Genomic DNA, 12048 nt, shown 5'->3' on the forward strand with positions numbered 1-12048 from the left:
AGTGGGAGTGGGTGGGTAGGGGAGTGTGTGTGTGTGGGGGGAGAGGGTCTGGGGGACTTTGGGGATAGCATTTGAAATGTAAATGAAGAAAATACCTAATTAAAAATTATTTAAAAATTGCTGTTCATATTCTTTTTTGAAGCCAAAATACTAATAAGAGCGGTGTTAGCCAATGAAATCTTTGGGAGGGGGAAGGGGAAGGAGATAAAGGAACAGCTCCACTGTACCCACACTACACCAGGCTTCCAATGCGCTTCTTTAATGTTAAGACTTATGCTATCATGAACTTTAACACATTTCTTACAAACTGACGAGATGTAAGTTACAGAGAAGTGAAAAAAAAAATCACAGGAAAATGTGGTCCTCTTCTGGAAAAATGTGTTTTAATTAGGCAAAAGATGCATCAGGACAAATAATTTTTAAAACAAAGTCTCCAAGTCAGACACTGAGAATGAAAAAGGGTAAGCAAAGAAAAAAAAAATCAAAGATAAAATATCCAGAAAAAAAGGAATAGCTATTACATGTTAGAAATCAGAATTTTGACAGTGAAAAAGAAGTTTAAATATTTCATAAACTTGTAGTAAGATTTCCACTTAGGCAGTTTTGAAGGATTTGGCTGCTTAAAATATGAAAACAAAGCGAAAGGAAACCCTATATTTTAATAAGTGATAGTGAAACGGACAGCCAACCAACTAACGGACAGTGTGAGGTCAGTGAGAGAGACCTCTACACATTCACTGCAGGCTTGTGGCTCCCCCAACCCCATTTGCCTCCATCAGGCTAATGACCTCATTTCTTCCATAGAACCTGGCCAAGTCGAAGGCGGTGTCCCCCTTATGGTTCCGATGCCCCACATTGCAGGCTGTGTGCTTCATAAGGAACTCCACCACAGGGAGGTGGCCTTCTTTGGCAGCCAAGTGCAAGGGCAGGTTCCCTTCATTATCTTCAATGTTAACATCAGCCTGGAACTCCAGCAAAGCCTGTACAGTGTCCAGGAAACCTGCTCTGGCAGCATCATGAATGACAGCAAAACCAGTTCCATCTTTCAAATTGGGATTAGCACCTCTGAGGAGAAGCCTCCTGGCAATCTCCGGATTTCCAAGTTTCATAACCTAGAAAAGAAGTTAAAGATGGGAGAATCCCTCCAGCTCTTGAGCCACAACAATATTTAAAGACATTTATCTGTCCTATTCAGGTCATTATTTTTTATTCAGTTCTTGAAGAAGACACAAAGAATACAGTTTGGAGGGCTTGGTAGCAGGAAATCACCAGTCAGTAAACACAGAAGGAAACTTACAAAAATTGAGCTTATTGAGGAACTATACTAAATGAACCCAGATGTGGTAGAATAAATCGATCAATAGACCAGAATTCCTGCAACATGAATAAATTTGATGGCTAATTTGGTTTTTTTATCTTTCACAAAGACCTGTGTAGTTTTTTTTCATAAATTTCTTTAAAAAAAGAAAGAAGGGAAGAAAGAAAGAAAGAAAGAAAGAAAGAAAGAAAGAAAGAAAGAAAGAAAGGAAGGAAGAAAGGAAGAAAGAAAGAAATGTAACTTGGTATTTAAGTAAAGAGACTCCTGTTTGTTTACTCATGCTTATAAAATATACCTGGGGTATTAATCCTGGAAGATTGGATGAGGATAGAATTTATTTTCTAATAGCTACTGAAAATCAATGATGAGATTCTTTAAGCCTCCTACATAAGTGTCACTTCCTGTGGGACAGACCCTTTAAAGTCCCAGAGTTGGCATTTTCTTAGGTGATTCTTAACAAAGCCTCTCCACACACATGCTTGAAATTTCCAAGCATTTGTAGTTTTCTTTATAGGCTAAAATATTGGCTACTGGGAGTATTCCATGCCTAGACTTCATTTCAAATTACAGACTATTACTGGGTTATTGAGGTATTAAATTAAGGCACTGTGTTCTACATTACTTATTATATCAATTTACTTTGAACTACGTTGATGATATGCCTCGGATCAGAAAAGAGGTGATTGCATGGCTGCCGTTCCTGAAAGGAATCAAACAGCCATCCTACTACAGTAGTTGGCATTTCTCAAAGTTCCAACTAGCTTTCTGATACTCAAGTGAGCAAAAAGGAAAAGCAAGACATTAGACGTGTGTGTTGGAACAGACAGCCGTGTCTGGGGGTTTGAGTCATTTAATAATCAACTGGTGATCCTGTCTAATTTCCTCTTGCACTCATTACACATAAGAATAGCTATTCATAAACTACCACTGTTTTGAAAGTCAGAATAGAGTATCAATACTTATCAAGGCTCAAAATATTTTATATCACAAAGATTATTTACTGTTGTTTAAATATATACTTTAAAAGGTATCTTTAAGTAAAAAATCTCTCATAAGTAAAAATATCTTGTATAACAGCACTTGAGAGTAAAAAAATTAATTTACTTGTGAAATATTTTTATTAACATGCCAGAAAATCCCAGCATTTAAACTGGTTTCATTTGTATTAGGGTACATTCATAAGACTCTAAGTTATATAATAATATAATAAGTGGGCTACTTACTAAATACTCAGTATTTATTAGAATCAAATACTAATCCACTTGAAAATATGAACAAAGTTGATTCAATCTTTTTAAAATGTTTTAAAAGAGATTACAAATTAATAAAATATATTTAGAGTGAATAATAGTTTCTAAGTATAAGCTACATACATTGTCAAGATATTAAGTTTCCCTTTAATAAACCCTTTCAGCCCTTCATTTAAGGCAGTAGAAAAAAATCTCACAAGTTATTTTTTCCAGAAACTCCATGAAATATATTTTCTGGTTATTAGAAATTAATACAGTCTAATTTTAACATTTGACACTTCTCCCTAAAACCTTAGTCACATTTAAAGACTTAAAGTGAGCAAAACAAGAAACAGACCCCTTAGGTCTTCTAACAGCAAATGTATGATGGAGTCCTTTAATTATTCTGATTGAAAAACAACAGCAAAGGAGAAAAGATTTCTGCAGTTGAGTAAAAAGCATAATCATAAAGTAAAATTTGCCATCTTTGGCAGAAAGTGATAGTATAAATGATTTTGAAGAAAGTTCTTTCTGATGACACAATTTCAGAGTCAGGATTATGTATACTGAAAAAGACTGTGTGTACCTGTTTCATTATATGTATTGATATTAAGCTCTAATAAGTGGGTATTACCTAAGTTTGTTAATAGAAACAAAATTGGGTGGTTATTTTTAAAATATTTGTCAAAGTTTAATTATATTAATTACCCACTCACCCTATTTGTCAAACACTCTGTGCTATCTTTTTCTGAACTCAGAAGTGGCTCCTGCTTTGTGAGGCGGCCCTCATCTCTTGACTTCTCAGTAGAAAACCTTTCAGCATCTGGACTTGCTGCCTTCACCAAGCCAGTCCACAAGTGTTAGGTGGAAAAACAAAAACAAAACCTTTTCCTTATTTAATCTACCTGAATCAAGATAAATATTTTAGTATTTCTGCATAAGCTTCCTCAACAGAGAAGGGTTTTGTAAGGCCAGCTGTATTCTGATTTAAAATATACAAACCAAATGAGCTTCCTTCACCAGGGCATCTCCTGCCACTTAAATTTCTATTTTTTAAAACAGAAACAAAAATCTCTTATGCCCTTGCCCCGGTGGTTTTTCAAAAGCTGCTTCTGGCCGGGAAAGCTCCCAGGAATACCATCAGAACACCAATAACAGCAACCAGTGGAGACCACTTTCCCCATGTTTTGCTTCTAAGGCTTTCAGAAAAGTTACATGATACCATTTGGAGGGGAAAATATTATCAGGTACATAATTGGCAGCTGGACATGTGTCAGTCGTTGCCTGTAAATCTAATTACTGAGAATTAGAGCATGCCACTACATGACCACAGGGATAAGAAAACCACTACGACTCGGCTCTGATTAGAAATTCAACTTTTTAATTTCTCCTCACTCCTGAATGGGTGGATTAGGTATTATATTAACTGTGAAAATGTACACCCTGTCCGGGTGCCCAGGCTATCCCATACCAAGCGAGGAAAGGTCGTTTGTTAAGACATGAAACAGCTGAAGGTAAAACACCCTGCCTAGACGTCAAGAGAATTAACTTTAAAGTCAATTATTAGGATCAAAATAGGTGAATACCACCATTAGCTGTGTATTTACTTGAAATAATAATCATAATAATGTGCTTAAAGAGCTATCTAAAACAACACTGCACAAAACAAACAGATTTCGACGATAAGAATACTTTAAAACCTCCATTGTCACAAAAGCATTCCAAAAATTATGACCAAACCTAAGATTCTCTTGATATCGAGGATGTTATTGGAGTTGACCAGTTTCTCCAAAGTACGTCATTTTGGGGAGTTGGATCCACTTAAAGATATAAAATATGGCAACCATGAAGGTTTTAAAACAGTGAAGATCTGTACCCCTCCAAACTTAAAAGCTGTCATTTTAGAAACCCAGGCAACCTTATTAACTTGTTTTCCCCACCTCTGTGGATACCAACCTGCAGCGCAGTTCTCCCAAATCCATTTTGAGCGTTGACGTTTACATTATTTTGCAACAAACTAGTAAGTTGCTCTAGGTCCCCCCTGGCAGCTGCGGACGCCAACTCGTTCCCCCAAGGCTCGGCCATTCTTTAGGGTCCTGACGATCGGGAAAAGACGATTAGTTGCTTCTCTTTTTCCCCTTTCCTTTGCTCCTAATCAGGCTGCATGATGGCATCGGAGGCTGACAGAAGGACTGGGATGGTTAATCTGGAGTAGAGCTTGGTAGTAAATACTAGTAAGGTCGGCCTGCCAAAAGCCCGCCCCTCGATTCACACGTGATTATTCAGCAAAAGTGAGCCCATTGGAGAGGGGCTCCTTCTCTAGCTTTTTAGCTTAACCCCTAAGAAGGATTCTGGCGATTCAACAGAGATACATACACAGAAGCAGTTCTTGATTAATTACTATGGACGTGAGATGTAGGCAGAGCTGTCACGTACCTAAGCTTTACAGCTCTGTGAGGAAGATGTTGCGGAGACTTAAAGGACTAGGTCAGCTCAGACAACACCGCGAAAGAAAAAGTATTAGAGAGTAGAAAAGGTATTAACCCACCCTTGTTCACAGTGGTGATTTGAGGCAGAATTTCAGAGTCAGGTCCTTCGCAGAGCTCACTTTCCATCCGTCTAGCCGAAGGGGGTAGTCCAGAGTGCTGCTCGCTCGCTAGCAGAGCGCCGCGCTGGCTGGATGCTGACGTGCTCGGGAGGGTTAAAGACGATCGCTGAGGGCAGACCAGAGCAGCAGCTCTGAAGCCCTCAACTCTCAGGTCTCAACGACTCCCTAGCGGGCTCGGCGTCTTCAGAAGAGCCTCCGGAGCCCGCCCGCCGAGCTGCCGCAGCCCCGCCGAGCCTCAGAGGCCGTGGGAGCCGGGCAGGGCGCGGGTCTCCGGAGGCTGGTGGGTGTGCGGCAGACCCCCGCCAAGCCCGTCATGCCGGCCCCGCCGGGTCCCGGGACTCCCGGCAGCCTGAAGACGGTGCACGGCGAAGGGGGAAGCGTCTATGGGGCTCCAGCCGCTGGGGTAGCTCGCGGCAGCATCGCTCTTGCACCCGGCCAGCTCACCAGTAACTTCCCGCCTACGACCGAGCTAGCTCAGGCTCTTCACTGCAAGCGCTCGCTGAGGGGCGGCCGTCGCCTCTGCCGCTGTCGTTCCCTCCCTTTCAGATTTTCCCGGGGCGTCCGATGATGGGAAGGGTCTTTGGAAGTAGGAGCGGTCGCCACAGATCCCGGGCGCAGCCAGTCCCGCCAACTTCTTGGCGGCCGCCCAGCAGCTCGGGCGCTCGGTGCCACTTGGCCAGTTAGTTCTTGGCGGTCCTCCGGCCTGTGCCCCTATCAGTGCCGCGGACAGGACAGCGGCTGCCAGCCAGTTGGGTTCCGGAGCCGAGGCAGGCTGCGCCGGCCGGTCGCGAGCCGCAGCTGACAGTTTCTTTTGTAGTCCGACTCCCCCAAATCTCTGATCGCCGCTCCCTTCTCCGCTACAGACACTTGCGCGTCTTTCCTTTAGGATCTTTCCCTTCCCTCCCTCCTTTGCTTCTTTTTCCGCTGAAGCAACTGCTGCTACGGTTGCCTCTGAAGGTACTGTGCCGGTTTCTTATCCCTTTTTTCCGACCTCATCAGCTTTTTTTGAAAAGAAAAAAATTGAGCGCTTTTTGAGTTGAAAAACCCGCCCCCATTTTAACGGCAGAGTTTTAAGGAGGCTCCGCCGAGTTAGGGCGCCGCGGGAGCGGGAAGGCCGGGCCCCGCCCACGCCCCGCCCAACGCCCTGGCGGCGCAGTGGCCGGCAGCCCGCTCGCTCCGCCCTCGCGGCCCTGCGCCCTTCTCTGCCCGCGCTGGGCCTGGGTTCGCTGGCGCTCCCGCCTGCCCTCTCGCTTCGCTAGTCTCCCCTGCCGAAGCGGGGTGGGTTCGGCCCGGCCTGGCCTGCTGTTCTGGGGCTGGCTGGAGTGGGAGCCTCTACCGTGCGGGACCCCGGTGGTGGTAACTAAGGCCGCGGGTGCGGGCGGAGGCCCTTAGAGGCTCGGCGGCCCTGCAGCTGACGGGTAGGATCTCCTCTGCTGGAGCCGGGCAGCTCCACCCTCCTCGGCGCTCCCCGACCAGGCTCGCCGAGTTCGAGTGGCCTGGCCCGGGGCTGCTGGACTCCTTTGCTCTGCCACAGGCCTTGGCACCTGTCAGGTCATTGCCAGGGCTGCAGAGGCGACACAACTGACAGCACCACAGGGCAGAGAAGTCTTGTAGACCGAGTTTTATGAGAACTGAAAGCATATTACAAGAAATCCCGACGAACTTCAGGGTCTAGAAAATGTGAACTTCTAGTCTTGAGGGAAAAGGAGAAATGCAATTAACTTTAAACAAAGCTTACAGTGAGTTAGAAAGGTTTTCTAAAAAGGCTATGTCTTTATTGGGGGATTTCTTTCACTCACTACACCGAGGATTGGTTGTTTTTAGGTGGAGGTGAGGATGGTGGTCTAAGTGTAAAAGGACCAGTGCATCCATATATTTCATATTCATCAATTTTCTGTACTTTTCACGTCTTCTTGTAGGCATATGAGATTATTGCCTTCTATACTTTTATGCTTTTAAAAAAACACCAGCATGGTTGCATTCAGTGGTCAAAATGAAACCAAACCCCCCCTCCGCCTCCCCTCCCCCCCAAATATTGGTCTAATTAGAACCAGCCACTGCACATATATCCTCAAGTAACATCTGTAACCCAGTTCCTTGGAGTAAAGTGAAAGTATTCAAACAAGCCAGAGACATCTGGATAGTCATTTAGCAACAGGTTGGCTGTTAGGGAAAATTGGAACTACAAGAATTTGGCAGTGTTTCTTTAAGTTGTTAAGAAAAAGATTAGAGCTAATTTTTGAGGTATCGAAAGCTGAATATTGTGAATCAGGTAACAACAAAGGGGATGAACTTCTTTAAAAATCATTTTAACAGAATATTTAGGATTCCATGTATACTGTATTCCATGTATACATTCTGGGAACTCTGAGTTTTTAGTTATCTGGAAGCTATGATAGGAGATTGGCACTGTTAAAGTGATAACTAGCACTAATACAAATTTACAAACACTGCTTTCTGGAAATTAATGGTGTCTTGCTTGGAGAAAATATGGTAACGAGGAAGAATAAAATTGTGGGCATTCTGTATAAAAATGGATGTACATGTGTTATGACTTTCATCAAATAAAATATCTTTGCTGAATTACTGAGTAAAGAAAATGCAATGTTTAGGGTGCTGTTGCCCAGGCTAGCCTACTGCTCCTTATGTACCCCAGACTGGCTTAGTATTTGTAACCTTGTGTCACCCTGGTATGGCTGGATTACAAGTATTCCCCACTCTACCGTGTTGTATTAAGACCTTTGGGGAGAGGCTGGAGAGATGGCTCAGTTAAGAGTGCTGACTGCTCTTCCAGAGGTCCTGAGTTCAATTCTCAGCAACCTCATGGTGGCTCACAACCATCTGCAATGGGATCCGATGCCCCCTTCTGGTATGTCTGAAGAGAGCAATAGTGTACTCATATACACAAATATTTTTAAAAAGGGTTTGGGGGAACCCTAAGCATTGAAGATTTTAATGTCCCATCACCCACAAATAAAACTTAAAAATATAGAACCTGCAAATAAGAGTAAAAGCAGCAGCTGGTAAGATGGCTCAGTGGTTAAGAATACCGACTGCTCTTCTGAAGGTTCTGAGTTCAAATCCCAGCAACCACACAGTGGCTCACAACCATCCGTAACAAACTCTGATGCCCTCTTCTGGAGTGTCTGAAGACAGCTAATAATAAATAAATAAATCTTTAAAAAAGAGTAAAAGCAGCTGGGTATGGTGGTGCATGCCTTTCATTTTAGCACCTGGGAGGTCAGGGAAGATGAATATTTGTGAGTTCAAAGCCAGCCTGGTCTGCAGATAGCTCCAGGACAGCCAGAGCTACGGAGAGAAGGCCTGTCTCAAAATACACACACACACACACACACACACACACACACACACACACTAAAAGAGGACTAAAAGCTGTTCAATAAAATTCTATTCTTATAACTTCAGTTGCTTTTGTTCAAACACTAACTTTTAAAATTCATTTAAAAAAAAGTATTTGGTGGGACTGGAGAGATGGTTCAGTGGTTAAGAACACTGACTGCTCTTCCGAAGGTCCTGAGTTCAAATCCCAACAACCACATGGTGGCTCACAACTATCTGTAATGGGATCAGATGCCCTCTTCTAGTGTGCCTAAAGACAACTACAGTGTACTTATATAATAAATAAACAAATAAATAAAAATGTATTTGGCCAGGTGGTAGTGGTACTCACCTTTAATCCCAGCACTTGGGAGGCAGAGACAGGTGGACTTCTGTGAATTCGAGGCCTACTGAGGTCTACAGAGCTAGTTCCAGGACAGCCATGGCTATACCAAAAAGCCCTGTCTTGAAAAAATGATACTACTACTACTAATAATAATAATAAAGTAAAAAATAAATTTAAAAATGTGTGTGTGTACACTCCAAAAGGCCAGAAGAAGGCATTGGATCCCCGGATACATTGTCAACTGTATTATGTGGGTGGTGCTGGGAACTAAACTCTGGTCCATTGCAAAAGCAGCAAGTGCTTTTAACTGGAAAGCCATCTCTACAGCCCCCAAAAACTGTTTCTTAGGGACTTGTTTGTTTGTTTGTTTGTTTGTTTTTCGAGACAGGGTTTCTCTGTATAGCCCTGGCTGTCCTGGAACTCACTCTGTAGACCAGGCTGGCCTCGAACTCAAAAATCCACCTGCCTCTGCCTCCCAAGTGCTGGGATTAAAGGCGTGTGCCACCATGCCCGGCGGGACTTTTTTTTTTTTTTTTTTTTTTTTTTTTTTTTTGTGATAGTTCTGGAGTTTTAGGTATGTAAAAATCTCTTATTTTGTGAGAGCTAGTTTACTGAGGTAGGTTTAAGAGTATCTGTCCTCGATAAGCATTTATTGTCCTGGAACTCACTCTGTAGACCAGGCTGGACTTGAACTCACAAGAGATGCATCTGCCTCAGCCTCCCTAGTGCTGGGACTAAAGACATGCACCACTACTACCCTGCTGATAAGCTTATATTTTATAACATGTTATACTTGTATTATAGTGAAAGTAACAGGTTTTTTTTAACATAGTTATGATATGTCCCTCAGATGCTTAAAGGGCATCTTGCATAGTTGGATACTGAGTACCAAGAGTCATAGGGACCTTTAGTAGTTCATAATCATTTTAAAGGACTTACAGCAAGCGTATGGTTTAGTCAAATTATTTTATGTTTTCCCCATGTTGACTCCAGTCAACGAAGAGTTCCTACATGATTAGCTTTGAGGAATGTGGATGAGGTAACTATACATTCTTAACTTGGTTTTAAAATCTTCCTCTTTATTGAATTTATAGATAACAGAGGTGGCCCCCTAGGGGACCTTTTTAAAATTACTTATACTTGTGGCTTTGGTATTTTATTTATGAGACCCAACAGGCTTTTACAAAGGTTACTTGTAGAACTCCTCAGAAAAATCCTGTTTTGAAAAGTAAGAAAATAAAATGCTAGTAAACATCTTGAAAGCTTAAATTATGATATTAATTAGCGATGCTTACAGTGCTTTGCAGCTATTAAATATAATACACATATTATTTAAATTTTATGAAGTAAGTATAATTAGTCTCATTTTTTATGAAGGAAATTTGAAATTATAATCTAAAGTCAACAAGTATAGAGCTTGAATTCACAACGTGAGCTTGGAGTCTAGGATCACCCACCAGACTCTTTAAGTCATTGGATGAACTACTTGTTTGATTACTAAAACAGAAATTTAACTTGGTAGTAATATTAGTCTCGTGAGTTATCTACTAAGAAAGAAACATTATTTAAAAACTTTGGTTATTGGGCGGGCCCACACCTTTAATCCCAGCAATCAGGAGGCAGAGACAGGCAGATTTCTGAGTTCTAGGCCAGTCTGGTCTACAAAGTGAGTTCCAGGACAGCCAGGGCTATACAGAGAAACCCTGTCTCGAAAAACCAAAACCGCCGGGTGTTGGTGGTGCATGCCTTTAACTCCAGCACTCAGGAGGCAGAGGCAGGCAGATTTCTGAGTTCAAGGCCAGCCTGGTCTACAGAGTGAGTTCCAGGACAGCCAGGGCTACACAGGGAAACCCTGTCTGGAAAAAACAAAAAACAAAAAAACAAAAACAAAAAAGAAAAACCAAAGCCAAAAACTAAAAACAAACAACAACAACAACAACAAAAACACCTTTGGTTATCAGCTGGACAGTGGTGGTGCAAGCCTTTAATCCTAGTACTCAAGAGGTAGAAGTAGACAGTTTGAGGCCAGCCTGGTCTACAGAGTGAGTTCCAGGACAGCCAGGGCTATACAGAGAAACCCTGTTTATTAGTTGGATTCTCTAGAGTCACAGAACTTACAGAACTCCCTTCCTTTCTCCTCCCTCCCTCCCCTCCCCCCTCTAAAGATAACTTATTGGAATGACTTACAGGCTGCAATACAACTAACTCAACAATGGCCAGCTGTGAATAAGAAGCTGAAGAATCTAGTGTTGGACTTCTGCATAAGCTGGAATCCTGAGGAAGTGGGCTCCAATAAGGTTGGCGAGTAAGTATAAGCAGGTGAAGAAGAAAACCTTCCGTTTTTCATCATCCTTGTCTTAGGTGTTCCATTTCTGTGAAGGACACTATGACCAAGGCAACTCTTTTTTTTTTTTTTTTTTTTTTTTTTGGTTTTTTTCGAGACAGGGTTTCTCTGTATGGCCCTGGCTGTCCTGGAACTCACTTTGTAGACCAGGCTGGCCTCGAACTCAGAAATCTGCCTGCCTCTGCCTCCCAAGTGCTGGGATTAAAGGTATGTGCCACCATGCCTGGCTCAAGGCAACTCTTATAAAAGGACATTTAATTGGGGCTGACTTACAGGTTCAGAGGCTTAGTCCATTATCACCAAGGCAGAAGAGGAGCTGAGAAGTTACAACTTGATCTGAAGGGTGCTAGGACAAGACTGGGTTCACACAGCTAGGAGGAGGGTTTCTCAAAGGCCACCCCCACAGTAATACGCTTCCATTAACAAGGCTACACCTACTCCAACAAGGCCACACCTCTTACTGGTGCCACTCCCTGGGCCAAGCATATTCAGTCACACCAGTCCTTATGTAGGCCTCAAGCAGAATGTATGGCCTAGATTAAAAGTGTGCCTCAAGATCTAGATTAAAGTCCTGTGTCTTGAGCCTCAAGATCTGGATCAAAAGCTTGTATCTTCTAGCTTCAAGATCTGGATCACAGGGGCTGGTGAGATGGCTCAGTGGGTAAGAGCACCCGACTGCTCTTCTAAAGGTCCGAAGTTCAAATCCCAGCAACCACATGGTGGCTCACAACCAGATCTGACTCCCTCTTCTGGAGTATCTGAAGACAGCTACGGTGTACTTACATGTAATAAATAAATAAATCTAAAAAAAAAAAAAAAAAGATCTGGATCACAGGTATGCCACCCATTTCTGGATCGTAGTTC

At 42.7% G+C, this 12048-nt stretch overlaps 1 protein-coding gene across 2 annotated transcripts; it reads right to left on the reverse strand.

Annotated features, from left to right (window-relative positions):
• Positions 1-361: 361 nt before the first annotated feature.
• On the reverse strand, positions 362-6242 carry Cdkn2c (cyclin dependent kinase inhibitor 2C). Of its 2 annotated transcripts, NM_001301368.1 has the most exons (3): positions 5096-6242; positions 4504-4643; positions 362-1112 (listed from the first exon to the last, which is right to left on the reverse strand). In NM_001301368.1, exons 2-3 carry the CDS (start codon positions 4630-4632, stop codon positions 735-737), a joined length of 507 nt encoding a protein of 168 aa, NP_001288297.1. In that variant the 5' UTR covers positions 4633-4643; positions 5096-6242; the 3' UTR covers positions 362-734. The 2 variants fall into 2 exon arrangements, with proteins under 2 accessions (NP_001288297.1, NP_031697.1); NM_007671.3 differs by lacking the exon at positions 5096-6242 and having other exon boundaries at positions 4504-4858.
• Between the last annotated feature and the right edge of the window lie 5806 nt (positions 6243-12048).

This window comes from Mus musculus, chromosome 4, assembly GCF_000001635.26.
Source record: "Mus musculus strain C57BL/6J chromosome 4, GRCm38.p6 C57BL/6J".
In the NCBI taxonomy this organism is placed as follows: domain Eukaryota; kingdom Metazoa; phylum Chordata; class Mammalia; order Rodentia; family Muridae; genus Mus; species Mus musculus.